The sequence below is a fragment of the Vicugna pacos genome, chromosome 16, assembly GCF_048564905.1.
Source record: "Vicugna pacos chromosome 16, VicPac4, whole genome shotgun sequence".
Classification (NCBI taxonomy): Eukaryota; Metazoa; Chordata; class Mammalia; order Artiodactyla; family Camelidae; genus Vicugna; species Vicugna pacos.
In genome coordinates this window covers 46344497-46358890 of record NC_133002.1, presented here as the reverse complement: position 1 = coordinate 46358890, position 14394 = coordinate 46344497, and the positions used below count along the sequence as shown (strand labels likewise).

At 50.3% G+C, this 14394-nt stretch overlaps 1 protein-coding gene across 1 annotated transcript; it reads left to right on the top strand.

Annotated features, from left to right (window-relative positions):
* Positions 1-642: 642 nt before the first annotated feature.
* On the top strand, positions 643-13740 carry HROB (homologous recombination factor with OB-fold). The gene is made up of 10 exons (XM_031685464.2): positions 643-856; positions 1826-1876; positions 4548-5720; positions 6976-7059; positions 8026-8166; positions 8791-8899; positions 9089-9174; positions 9539-9664; positions 11036-11153; positions 13095-13740. The coding sequence occupies exons 1-10, from the start codon at positions 854-856 to the stop codon at positions 13184-13186; spliced, it is 1983 nt and encodes a 660-aa protein (XP_031541324.1). The 5' UTR covers positions 643-853; the 3' UTR covers positions 13187-13740.
* Positions 13741-14394: the final 654 nt, after the last annotated feature.

Sequence of the window (14394 nt, the reverse complement as noted above, 5' to 3'; positions counted from 1 at the left end):
GGGGATACAAAGCTGAACAAGCCAGACAAGGTCCCTACCCTCATGGAGCTCATATTATAGTGAGGAAGACATACAATAAAGATGTAAACTATGACAATTAGAAATTATGCAGGTATTTGGAGAAGTGAGCATGGAGTTGCAGTTGTGATGGGGAAGGGATGATACTTGAGAGATAAGGTGACAGGGAAGATCAGAGATCTAAGCTGAAACGTGAAGGATGAGAAGAGTCCAAATGAGAATATCTTCGATTAATAAATACGTGTTGCAAGAATGGATGAATGGATGGATACATGGATGGATCAATGGATGGCTGGATGGATAAACAGACAGACAAACCAACAGGGTGGATTCTGATGTGAGTAAGAGTCATGCTGTAGTACCCAGTCTCTAGTATGCTTAACACAAGAGAGGAGGGTGGGCAGGATGGAACGTAACCGACCCCAAATTCCGGATTTTGCTCTCACCTAAGCGCATATTGAACAAGCCGATGGGACCCTACCGGCCGCTGGGGGGCGACCGAGAGCACATCCATTTCCCTTTAAGGCCGGGGCGGAAGATTGCAGGGGAAGGGCCTTTGTGTCGGCGGGATAGAAATAGGTCCGCCCCTTTAAGAGGGCGGAGACTTTGCAGTGGCGGCAGCTTCGAATGCGGCCTAGGGCGCCGGCCCCAGCTTCCCAGGGACCCTCCCCGGGGCCCTCTCGGCTTGCAGAGACGCCTCTTTCCGACTTCGTCCCAGAGACACCGTCGTCCGGGCTCCAAACCTCCCTCCTGGGGCCAAACCCGAGGGCCCCGTGACCCCTAGAGTTGGGGTCAGCCCGGCCAACCCGCTGGCCGAAGCCCACCGACCGTCGCCATGGTAATGCCCGGCCGCCTTGTCCCCCGGCCCTAGGGACCTGCCTTCCGGGTTCCAGCCCCTCAGCCCCGTGCGAGCTGCAGGGTCGGGTTAGGGTTTGGGGGAGAGCATGGTGGGGTCGGCAGACCTGGGCTCTAGTCAGGACTTGGCAAGGACACACACGACACCCTGGGAAGGTCTCTCCACCCACCCGCTGGGCCTCAGTTTCCCGCCTGTTGCTTTCCGTCTCATCTTGGAGAACTGCTCTTCCTTTCCGGTGCGCTCAGACGTCACACCTCCTGGGCCTGACCGTCTACCCCTAACCTGTCCAGTCTGATCCTTGACTTTGCGGAGGTTGGGGGTGGGGGGTAGGTCTCCCTAACTGTAGCTATTGCTGCTCAGGCATCTGGGGTTAGGCACAGACCTTGATTCTAGAATTGACCCACTTTTAATGCTGGCCACAACAGCCCTGCTGCCCAGAAAGAAGGAACTGTGTACTGGGGAGCATCCTACTCTCCTGGGACTCTAGCTTTTGAGTATTGGATTAGATAGGAGGAAACCACTACCTTGGCGTTCAGAATCAAGGCCACTGTGCTCGGCATGTTTGGATTTATGATAGTGTCACTTTGGGATATTGCAAAATCCTTAGGCCCACGTGCACAGACAGGGCTGAGTCTAAAGAATGACCCAGGATCCCTGGGCAGCCTTCCCTGTGCCCTCTTCCTCTTCTTACAATGAACGCAGATGGACCTGAGTAAATTGTTTTACAAGAAAGGATTCTAAATCATCTGAGTCTTTAAGTAAATCCCATCTCTTCTCTCCTTGTCCCTTATTCCTCCCCCTCGAGACTAGTTAAAAAAAAAAACAAACCAAACAAACAGAAAACAGTACACCTGACAGTCTTGTTAGAATTGGGAAGAAGCACCGTGAGGACAGAATGTACTTGCAAGCAGTATTTCTCCTCTAACCTCAATTGCTTTATTTTCCTTTCAGGCCTGCAGTCTGCAGAAGCTGTTTGCTGTGGAAGAGGAGTTTGAAGATGAGGTAAGGAAGTGTTGGTGATCAGAGATGGCAGAGGAGATCTTAAGATGTAAACCCCTAGGCCCAGAACATCTTGGAGCAGTCTGCCCAAGTCCCCTTTTACTTGACGTGTTTATCTTTTTGGTCTGTGAGAAGCTGAGAAATGTAAATAAACCACTTCACTGTCTTAGAAACAAATAAAAAACCAGAGAGACAGACTGAGCTGCTTAATTATCATACCTTTAAATTATAGGGGCCCCTGCCTGGAATGAATGTCATTTAGATGATTTGATTCACTTTCATGATGATGCACTTGAGGTGGGAAGAAAGTTTATGAAGAGCCAGGACAGCACAGTTACTGGTTGGCAGGAGGCCAGCTCACCAAGGGGCTCCGTGAGCCAGGGCAAAGTACTTCATTCCTTGGCCTTCTAATTTCTCTTCTACAACATGCGGGGTATTCTTCTGCCTCAAATGTTCTTCCCTTCTGTCTCTCTACTCAGAAGATGAAGGATTAGACTAGATCTGAAGCTGGCATATTAGAATCACCCCTGCCGAGGCCCCACCATGCACCAATTAAATCAGAATTTCTGGGGATGGGCCCAGGCAGGGTTCTGATTTCTGGGTGAACCAGTGATCTCCAAGCTGTATGCCCACTCAGATCTAACAGGCACAGTTTCAACTGGGAGGCTGGAAATTGCTCTCTCAAATCCTTTTCAGAAAGAAGCAGGATTTAAGTGAGTTAAAGGTGAATTAACCTGCTTAAGAATGCAGCACCCACAGCCAGGATGAGGTCTTGGCCTCCTGACTCCAGGCTAATGTACACGGAAACTACTAAACTACATTCATAGAGTAGAGATGCTCCATTTGATCAATGAGAAGCCATTCAGACCTACATTTTGTCTCACAGAGCTTTGCTTTAAAAATCACATTTAGAATTTGTCCAGACGCCTAATTTGTGCCTAGTAAGATGGTGAATGCTACGCCGGGGACCTCTCTGGCAGCCGCAGCCCCATACTTCCCTTCCTCTGAGGCTTTTGGAACCTGAGGCTTGAAGGGAAAAACAGACCTTCCTCAGACCTCTTAAAATTCCATCTCTGGCTTGTTTCATTCGTTGAGGCCCCAAGACATGGTGACAGAGGCACGTGTGGGTTCCAGTCCTGGTTCTGTGAAGTTACTTAACCTCTCTGAGTCTCGGTTTCTGTAGCCATAATAAAACAGGGATAATAATAGTACCTATTCATAGGGCCATTGTGAGAATCCATGGAGAGAATTCTGGTAAAATCTTTACATGGTACCTGGCATGCAGTGAGGTTTTTCAAATGTCAGATGTTTTGTTATCACTTGGAGACTTGATTTTTTTTTTGTGTATATATATATATATATATATATATATATATATATCTTTTATTGAAATATAGTCACTTTACAGTGTTGTCAATTTCTGGTGTACAGCACAGTACTTCACTCATACATGGATATACAGATAGTCATTTTCATATTCTTTTTCGCCGTAAGTTCCTACAAGATTTTGAGTGTAGTTCCCTGCACTGTACAGTATGAACTTGTCGTTTATTGATTTTTATTTCTACAAATAATTCAAAACTGCCAGCTTTGGCAAGGAGATGTGTCCTTGTCTTTGTCTTTCAGCTTTGAAGGTGGGTAATTACAGGCTGAAAAAGTGACTGTTAAAGTGACCTCCTGGTCTTACCAGGTCATGGTAGGACTGCTAGGCTAGTAATGGATTTAAGAGTAAAGGACTCTGACAGCTCAGGTTTCTGTTCCATGACCGGTCCTTTTCCCCTTTCCCAGGCAGATGACATCATGTCTGAGAGTGAGCTCTTCAAGAGAAAAGGGCTTTATCAACCCCCAGGGTCATGAGGACTTTCTTGCTGTTGTAATTCTAATGTTATTATTATTACTAAATTTGAAAGTAGTCCGGTTGGAGTGTGCTACTCTCCTGGTAATACATAAAGCAAGAAGAAACCTTTCTCTAACCTAGGCAATCCAATACGGCATCAGGATGTAGGGGTGGAGGGGACCTTCCTGTCAGTTAAATCAGCAGTTCTGACTCAAAAACACCCTCGGAACAGGTCTGTTCCTCTTGAAGGTGTCAATCTCACCTTGCTTCCAACTGGAATCCATACTTAATTTAACTTGCCTGAAAAGCTATATTTAACTTCTGCCTATTGTGCTGGCTCCAAGGCCTCTCTGGCTTACTGAAGGCTGTGTGTGTGTGTGTGTGTGTGTGTGAGAGAGAGAGAGAGAGAGATGGGGTGAGGAGTGGATCGGGGACAGGCAGCAAGACCAGCTGCGGATCCCTTGTGCACAGGCTGGACACCAGAGTGCTGATTTCCTTGAGATGGGTGTGTGACCTTGGGTGATCTGTTTGACTCCTTGGTGACCTGGTTCATTTGCTTCTACTGTTCCCCCAACTGCCACAACTCCCCCCTCCCCTGCCGACCCCCCTGAGATCAAAGAGAGAGAGAGAAGCTACCTGAAGACTTAGCCTTAGAATGTGTGTGGTAGAAGGCTGGTGGTAGCCTCAAGGGTGGTGGGAGTGTCCACCACTGCCTTTCATTCCTTGGTTTCTTTGAGCATATCTGCACACACATATATACCACCTGCCTGAAACAGGAAAAACAGAGTGTTTCTTGATTTCCAGATACCAAGACCCACTGTCTCTGTTTCTTTGTAGGATTTCTTGTCTGCCGTGGAAGATGCAGAGAACCAGTTTGCTCGCTCACGGCCTGTGAATACAGGGTGCCTGAGATCTGTCTCTTCCCGGCCACAGGACGCTGGGCAGGCACAGGCTCCCGGGCAGCTGCTGCCATGTCCTGCTGCTCCTTCAGAGGCCTTGGGCCTGCCAGCCCTGGGACACCACCTCCCTACCTCCAGCATGCCCAGGGCAGTCGGGGGTCCACTTTCCACAGGAACAGCTCCCCTCGGGCCTGTCTTTTCACCCAGCAGCTGGACTGGGAATCAGAGAAGAGTGACCCTGACAGAAGTGCTCAAAGAGCCAGCCAGACCCCAGTCCTCAGCCTCCCACCCCCAGCTCACTTTAGAGAGCAAACGGCAGGTGATTGGTGGCTTTGAGGGGCCTGAACAAGATGAATTTGATGAAGTCCTGGCAAGCATGGAGCTCGAGGGGCCCAACATGGAGCTGGAACTTGGAGTTAGCAGAGAGGCCACCTGGCAGCAGGAGGACTCAACACTGGCTAAAAAGGCCCGAGTAGCTGATCTGAGCAGATCTTGCCAGAATGGGCCCATGCCTGCCACCCACATAACTGGTGTTGTATCAGCCCAGGGTGAGCCTCCAGATCCCGTTGTGCACTGGAGGACTCCACAGCCTCACCTGAGACCTGGTGCTACGGGTAGCTTTCCTGTCCCAACTGCTTCAATGGTTTGTGCTCAGCAATCCCACCGGGAGGTCTCTCCCAGAGGTGCTGCTCTTCGAGCACCCCAGCCTCTCCATGCTGCTGGCAGGCCTGTTCATAGCAGCCCTCAAACTCGTTTCCCTGGTCAGCCATTCCAGTCTCCAAACACCTGCTTAAGTGGCAAACCTCATTTTCCCAGACCACGAACTCCCAACTCAAGCTGTGCTACTCCCTCAAGGACCATCTCTGGATTATTTCCTCGGGGGCCCTTACAAACCCAAGCTCCAGCATCTCCTGTCGTGTCTCCTGTCCGTACCCCAAAGGGCCCTCGTCCCTCCCTGGTCCCTCAAGCAGCTCTGCAGACACCGGTAGTCACCAACCACCTGGTGCGGCTGGTCACTGCTGCCAGCCGGACACCCCAGCAGCCCACCCACCCCACCACCTGTGCCAAAACGCGCCGCTTTCCTGGCCCAGCAGGGCTCCTGCCTCACCAGGTGAGTGACAGCTTCTACCTGGCCAAAGCCTGAGCTCTCCATTACGCTGAGGGTGGGGGAGAACGCAGAGTCCCAGCACTGCCCAGTCCCGGTGTCTCCACACCCCTCAGGATGTGGAGGAAGGAAATGCAGAGAGGGAGGGTGTCCAAAGCTGTGGAAGAAGTCGGAAGAAGTGGGAAGAAAGAATTGAATACTTGAAAACCCACACGTGAGAGAGGTGCTTAAGGCTCTGAGAACCCTCACAATTTCCATACGTTTGTTGAACACCTACTGTTTACTAGCACCAGGGCAGGAAGAGTCATTCACTTATACTTGCTAAAGACTGGGGGATGCTGGGCACTTTGCTTGGAACTGAGAATATAGAGATTAATATAGAAATAGTTCCTGCCCTGAGGAGCTTGCAGAAGCAGAGGCAAGCAAATGGTTATATGTAAAAGGCACAGTGAGAGTAGAAGTCCTTCCCTGGGTGCTGGGGATACCCTGGGCTCCTCAGGCTTGCTCAGTGGGCTTTGGATGGATGAGTCGGAGGTTTACAGATGTGTGTGTGATAGCTGTGCCCTGGAGGACATTTCAGCAGTGGGAAGACGGGAGAGCATGTGCAAAGGCAGAGACTCATGTGAGCAGGATGCTCTTGGAGAGCCACAGAACCACTCATTGTGGCTGGTGTGTGGGCTCAACGTGGGGCAGTTGAGGCTGTGCTGGGAGTTTGGATTTTGGTAGCAGTGGAGGGACAGGGTCCATCAAACTGGTCTTGGATCAGATCCTAGATTATTGTACTCTGAGGACCTGGCCTAGTTGTGATCAGTAAACCCCTTTCCTCTGTAAGGGTGTACATTTGAAGGGTGTCTGAAATAATTTCTATCTGTTACTCGCTCTTCCCTGGCACTTTCAGAGAAGTCCAAGCAGGCTGTCTACATTACTTCCAGGCTGGGTCTCTGAGGGAAGGGTAAGGTCCCTGAGAAGGGAAAGCTGCTTTTTTACTCATCACAGGCCTCTCCAGTTCATTGCTCTCTCCAGGAAGTCCTGGGTTTTGTTCCTGGGCCAGCTCCAGCTTCCTCACATTCCCAAAACGATCCCCAAAGCATCTTTTTTGAGCTGCCAACAAGGCTCTTGAGACTTCGTTAGGAGAGATGTAATATGTGTTAATTGTCCCTGATAGTTTCCTGCACGCATTATGTAACCCAGACAAGAAGCTGTACTTGTAAATAACAGCTGCTGAGCTTGCTCCCGTCTTCTCTCCTCTCTCCCCTCGTAGCACAGTGGGAAAAATCTGGACGACATCATGGTTTCCACGCCCCAGACTCCGACTCACGGTGCTCTGGCTAAATTCCGGACAGAGGTAACTAATTCCCTGTAAATGTTAACTTCCCGGGTGTCATTTAAGAGTAAGGGGCATCCCTGCCTGTTTCAGGAGCTGAGAATCAGAGTTGGTGCTGCTTGGCCTGTTCCCTGGGGTCACCCACCAAAGGGCGTTTGGGAAAGGCAGTTTAGGGAGGTGGCAATTTCACTGGCATAAAGTGAAGCTTGTACTGATGCCAAACAGGCGTTAACTGATGCCATGGGTCCAGGCTTCTTTCCCATCTAAGAAAGGCCCAGCTAACTCCATCTTCCCTCAGGGGAGGAGAGTGTAATAAGTATCAGGAAACTGTATCTCGGGAAACCTTCCTCTCAGGTTTCTGGGAATTGAGCTAGGGAGGATCTGCCTTCATCTTGCCTCTGGTGGGTTCTCTTTTAGTAGGAGAGACCCAGCCTCCCTCCTCCCTGGGATTCTGGTTGACCTGCTCTGCCCTCAGACCCACTTTCGCTTTTAGTTCCCTCTGGACATTTCTCTCTTTGCTACAGCTCTGCAGATCCACCAGTCCATTTCAGATCCAAAGTGGTAAATACTCATCTGGATTCAAAGTGCTTTTTAATATAAAAAAGTGAACAATTAAAGCTAGAGTCATCGCAAGTAAAATATAACTGTTTCACAATTACCTGGAAGCATGTTTGTGTATATGGGGGCTCCCTAGCCCCAAGACTGTTTAAGTCTATTACAAGAGACAAACATGGATAGCCTTTTGCTTCAATGTAATTAAAGTCAGGACCTGATTTAAAATAACCTAAATTAAGGAGCACTTTTGCTATTGCTTGTAGGTGAAAGATGTGATATGCAAGTTTTCACACACCATTTTCTGACCTTGGAGATAAATGGAGAGACTGGCCACCATGCTGCAGGGAATTCACCCCTCCATCCTGTCTCAGTCAAGGTCTGTAGCTGGGTGGATCCATTAATGCAGGCTCCCCTTCTGTTCTCTGCTGCCAGATTGTTACTAGTTCCCAGGCATTGGTGGAAGAAGATTTTGGGCGAGGACCCTGGCTGACCATGAAATCTGCTCTGGGCCTGGATGAGAGAGACCCCACCTGTTTCCTCTATACCTACAGCATCATCATGGTGCTGCGGAAGGTAATAGTCCTGGGTGCTGAGACTCGAAGGGAAGACCATTTCTATCCCTTTCACCAACCTACTGCCCTGTTCCGCCTTAGGAAAGGGGCTCTCTGTTTGTGCCCTCTTACCCCAGGTTGATCTCTGAGCAGCAGCATGAAGCCCCTCTGGTTGTACCTTCCAATCACCTTTCTTCTCACTGCCATCCATAGTATCAGGCACAGGTGGAAGGAGAGGGTGGGTTATTGGCGTGTCTCTGCACATCTGGGCCCTGGATAGGGTGGGGTAAGCACACTGCTACCCTCAGAGCTCCCTAGAGGTCAAGGGTCATGTGCAGACACATCTTAGTACATGTGTTAATATATTTGTGCCTGTGGCTTGCCATGGTGGAGCGCTGTATAAATACATACACATAAATACACAAAAGAAGGGAGGCAGCAGGGGAAAAAAAGAAGGGCCTGTCAGCTTTGGGTCTGCCAGAGAGAGATGAGACAAGCCTTTTAAACTGCCCCTTTGCCCCCACAAAGGAAGATCATCACCACACCTGTTCTCTGTCCCCCTCCTCCCCACCGGTTGCCCTGGCATCCTTGGGAACCTTATAGGTGGGACATGGCTGGCTCAGCAAATGCCTCTTCTTGTAACCAGGCAGCCCTGAAGCAGCTTCCCAGGAACAAGGTCCCCACCATGGCGGTGATGATCAAGTCCCTGACTCGGAGCACAATGGATGCCAGTGTGGTTTTCAAGGACCCCACAGGTGAGGAGTTAGGCCCCTGGAGTGTCTGGTGAGTGGCCTCCATTGAAGTCAGGAGGTGAGGAGGAGTCACCCCCTCCATTTTCAGATGGAAAAATTGAGGCAGTGAGCAACCAACTTCCCAGCCAGGCCCCAAATCAGGTGCTGTTGCACCCTTGACCCTGAGACTGATAGGTGGTGTGGTATTTGCAGGAGAGATGCAGGGCACAGTGCACAGGTTGCTGCTGGAGACGCGCCAGAATGAGCTGAAGCCTGGCTCAGTGCTGCTGCTAAAACAGGTATGGGAGCTCTTGACGGGGACCTGCTCTCCCTGCTCCTGCCCTGGAGAAGGGTTCTGGTTGTCTCTCTGGCTCCGTTCCCTCCCTGGACCCAGCCAAGAAGCGGCTGGGCTAGACCCTGGCTTACTGGAGCTAAGTAGGGGCCCAACTCCCATCCTTCAGAGGGTAGATGGAGGTAAGGGTTGTGCTATGAGGGGCCGAGGGTATGGTTAGTGGTTTGGTTCTGGCACCAGGGCTGGGGCAGAAGTGATTTGTGTGAGTCTGGTGAGAGACCACTAAGGGAGAGGCAGGCGGAGACTGAGTGACCACTCAGCCGCACCTCGTGCTCCATCAGGTCACTGACCTCCCCCTTCTTCTACTCCAGATTGGAGTGTTTTCTCCTTCGCTCCGAAATCACTACCTCAATGTGACGCCCAACAACCTGGTCCACATTTACAGCCCAGATCCTGGGGATGGGAACTTCCTGAAGCCATCTCAGCCCTTCCCCAAGGTAAGAGGAGCAGGGCGGAATGGGGACTAGGAGAGCCACTTGCTGCCTGGATCTTCTGATTTCTTCCCCTCCTCCATCCTGGGGAGCAGAAGTGTGAAAGCAGTTGCCCTGAGATGACGAGATGCCTTTGGGGAAGGGCCATTCTCATCCTGTCCCTGGTCCAGCCACCTGCCAGATGGCATAGTAATAGGACCTAGAGGAGCAGCTGGCTTCTTGGTGATCCCCGAGCGTCTGATGGCAGACTAGAACATCGGAGAGGATGGTAGTCACTTGAGAACTAACCGAGTTGAGGGTCCATGACGGGGTGGTGGCCCTCAGTATGTGACTGAGGATCAGATGGCAGTGCTGAGGAACAGTGAGCTACAGTCTGTCAGGGGAGCCCGTCATTTGCTTTGTATCTTCCCTCCTGGTTTCTGCCTCTGGTGAGGGGGCATCGGCCCAGAACTCAGGTGGGGACACCCCCTTTGGGAATTGAGGGAGACTAGGTTCCTGGCAGATCCACTCCAGGGTGAGAGTGCAGAGCCTGGCCTTGACTTGGCACTCAGGGTCCCCTCTATGGCCACCCCCACCTTCCTGGGATCCTGGGTTGTTGTCATGGCCTGGCCTGGGAGTCTGGAGACCTGGGTTATGTACTTGCTCTGCTGGTAATTTGTATCATGACCTTGGGCAAGTCCTGTCCCCTCCCCTGCTTTTGCTTCATCTATAAAACCAGGGGGTTGGACTCTATGACTTCCAGTCGAGTTACATCTTTAGCTCTAACTTGCTACTTCCATTTCTCTCATCTTTCTCCCTAACTTTCTACATTCTTGGAATACTACCCAACTTCTGAAAAATCATCTTAATTTTTTTGTACATTTCAAGTCATCCACACTCGTTGAAAAAAATTGAAATGGTACAGAATAAAGCAAACGTGAAACTGACCCTTCCCCACTTCCATTCCTTAAGGTTAACCATGGTTAATGGGTTTAATTACTAATTTTAATTTCCTATTCATGTATCAGCTAGTCTGGGGATTGTTAGCAGCTCATTTTTAATTCCAGGCTAACTCTGCGACATATTTATGAATGGTCTCTTCTCTCTTTGCTCCATTTATATAGATTCCCTAAAACATCGATACCAACAGAATTAGAAAAGAAAATCAGCCAAAAAGTTTTTTGTTTTTGTTTTTGTTTTGTTTTTTTGCTATTTGAGGTGTTTGGTGTTTCAGCTCCCTCCCCACTGCATGGCCCTGGGTGTCGGGCCCTGCCACATTCTTCTGTCCTGTCTTTCCTGAGTCTCCACCTATTCCTTTGAGGTTGTCTGGGTAGAGATGGTACTGTCCAGAGGGATTTCAGGGGCACAGTCATTGGTAACCAGATCCTCTGTTCCCAGGATCCAGGAAGCTTCCATGACAGCCTCCAGCACGAGACTGTGAAGCCTGGGAAAGGCCTCAGGACAGCACAGAACCCAGAGGCAGGGGCATCCCCTGAGAAAGAACTCCCAGAGGCAGGTAAGGTCATCAGCCTACCCAGGAGCAAAGGAGGTTCTCCTTCTGTTTCCTCTTGAATAGCTCAGCCACACTGTTCAGGCCGCATCTTATTCCTCCTTCTGTGAACCTTTGGATCTTACAGAATCTTACAGAAATCAGATGTGGTATCTTCTCTGGCAAGGCTGCAGACCACAAACTAATTAACACAAAGAATTTGATCCGCAGCTCCCCCATTTCCAGGCCATATGCCGTTAGCCACAAGGAGATCGACTGGCGCCATCCTTGAGTCTTCCATGGGCTGATGGCCAGACCACACAGGCAGATTTCCCCATTTTGACTAAAGCTTCGAGGCCCTCCAGGCAGTGCTGAAGGGTCAGACACCCACGTGGTTAGGGTGGGACCAGGATACAGACCTCAGAGGCCCCAAAACAGACCTCTTAGGGGAGGACCAACTTGTTCCTCAGGAAGGCGCATCACCCAGGTGAAGCTAACACAGTCCAGATCTGGTCCCTATTTGTTCAATTCCATAGGTTCAGTCCTATCTGGACCTAAAGTTCATGGGATTATGGGTAGGTTTCTCCACATTAACCAGATTCACAGTAGACCAGTGGATAAACCACAGTGCCTGTTTATTTATATTGTATGAAAAACTATCTACCCCTTATGCTGGAATCGTCTCTTGAATCTTGCACTGTCTTGTAAGTAAGCTTGATGACAAGCCAAACCATCATCAGAAGGTTGCCAGTGGTCATGGAGGAAGAATGAGGAGAGTCACCTATAGAGTATTGTAGTTGGTGTCACATCTCCACCACAGGGACAGACCTGCCAAGCAGACAGCAGCTGGTGGTGGCAGGATAGGACAGGGAGACACAAATACACATTCCTGCTCTGATTCTCACTTTCCTAGGCCCGCACTGCTGCTCATTCCCCTTCATTTAACCTAGTGTCTGTCCAGACAGTCATGGTGTAGCTAGTGAGGAGCAACTTTTTTTGTTATAATCAAATTCTAGTTCTCCTTCCCTGAGCACAGTGCTGGTCACCTTAATTAATTTTGAATGCCTCCAAAGTGACTTCTGTCCCTCTAGTAGCAGTGTGTATCGGGTGCTTGGTGCCAGACCCAGAGCGTGCCTCCGCAGCTGTCATTCCCAGCCCGACTGACTCTAGGGCTGCCTGGTCCCATCCCTTCAGCAGACATTTTGTAGTTGGAAGCTGTGGCTCTGGCACCAAATGGATAATGGGCAGGTTGTCTGACCTCTTTTTCTCAGGTTCAGTAGGGATTATAACAGAAACTGTGACGAGAGGGACCATGAGACGGAGGCGAAGTGATGATTATAACGTGTGCAGCCCTGTGCCGGGCAAGGACCCAGGACGTGTTAGCTGCTGTTGTTAACAAGCAGAGTAGCAAGAGGGGCTACTGAGACCAGCTGTTTTCCAAGTTCTCAGACACAGGCACCCCATCTGAGAACTGTAGTCAGAAACAGGTACTTTCGTTCCTGGGCCAACAAAGGCACTTTGTGGAAGGGGATCATGATGTCTCCCATTCTTCAGATGAGAAACCAGATTACTGAACTGTGTGATTCTGAACACATCTAATGGCTTTTTCCGGCCTCGTTTCTCCCTCTGTCCAGCGAGAAGCTTGCATTAGGGGACCTCTGAAGCCTTTCTGCTCAGGCACTGTGTCTCTCAATGGAAGGAGAGGAACCATCAAGGTCCAGTTGGAGTCTCTTTCTCGGCAGAATGCTTCTACCTTTTGCTGTGTGTGGGTGTATGGGGAGCAGAGGGAAGATGGAAGTCAGGCCAGCCTCAGGCCCATTGGCAGGCGTACCGCTGCCCAGGGGATGCCACCTCCCTGACTGTGCAGCCAGGTCCAGGCCCCCTGAAAGGCCGGAGCTTTGGCTCTAAGTCACAGGGAGCCCTGATGTTGACACTGAGTCTACCCGCCCTCTCCATCCCCCACTGCAGATGACCTGGATGGACTCCTGAGTGAGCTCCCGGAGGACTTCTTCTGTGGGACCAGCAGTTGGGAGCGTCCCAAGGCCGGGCACCCACCATGAGCCAGCAGCCTCTCAGCACCCAGGCAAGGCTCTGGTTGTATCTGATCATGTCCCAGAGGGAGAGGAAGACCAGCACAATTGGAGAACAGACAAAGCTCAGGACTTCTGTGCCCCCACGCTGGACACTTTCCTGCAGAACATCCTCATCCCCCGGATTGTGCACTGCTGTCACTTTGGTCTTCCTTTGGTGTACCAGAACTCTGCCAAGGATTGGCTCTCCAGCCCTACTACCCTCCAAGCCTTTGGGTGCATGGTTCCTTCTCCTCCTGCCAACAGGGAAGTGTGTCCCTCCCCTACCTCCGCCTGACTTTAGAGGATGTTGGGCCTGGGCCCTTTACTCCCTAGTCCCCAGACAGCTGAGGTGCCAGGAGGCACCACACCATAGCAGTGGCGACCTGTCCTTCAGGACAAGGCAGGAACACACTCAGACTTCCCTCTGCTTTGTCTCTTGAGGCCTGTAGCTGCCCAGGTCACCTGTGCCCAGGGCTCCCAGGTGCGGGGGCAGGGGTGTGGCTGCAGCGCCTTATTCTGAAATAAAGCAGCCGCGTGCTTCACCTGCCTCCCTCTCTTTTCTAGCCTTGCAGCTCTTTGTCCTGCCACCGGTGCTCTGGCCAGGGCAGAGCCACACTACTTGCTTTCTTTCTCTGTCTTTTTTTTTTATAAACTTTTTCTTTTAGACAGGTTTAGGTTTACAGAATTATTGCAGAGATATCAGGGAGTTCTCATATACCCCACACCCAGTTTCCCCTCTTGTTGCCACTTAAGTATGTTAGGATGGTAGATTGTGACAGCAAAAGAACCAGAACCAGTATTGATACATTATTATTAACTGAACCTCCAACCTTTATTCACATTTACTTAGTTTCCCCCTGATGTCCTTTTTCTATTCCGGGACCCCACATTACATTTAGTCATCCTGTCTCTTTAGGCTTCTCTTGGCTGTGGTAGTTTCTCAGACTTTCCTTGTGTTTTAATGACCTTGACAGGTTTGAGGAGCACAGGTCCAGCATGTTGTAGGAGGCCCCTCTGTTGGAATTTGTATGATTTTTTTTGTGTGTGTGATTAGACAGGTTATGTTTTTTGGAGAGGAGGACGACAGAGGTAAGGTATTGTTCTCACTGTATCACATCAAGGGTTGATGTTGACCTTGATCACCTGGCTGAGGTAGGGTTTGGCAGGTTTGCTGGGTTTTTCCACTGTCAAGTTAC

Coding starts and splice junctions, on each gene's coding strand:
- HROB (XM_031685464.2), top strand. Junction 5,721..6,975: donor CAGGGCTCCTGCCTCACCAG/GTGAGTGACAGC, acceptor CTCCCCTCGTAG/CACAGTGGGAAAAATCTGGA. Junction 9,665..11,035: donor CATCTCAGCCCTTCCCCAAG/GTAAGAGGAGCA, acceptor CTCTGTTCCCAG/GATCCAGGAAGCTTCCATGA.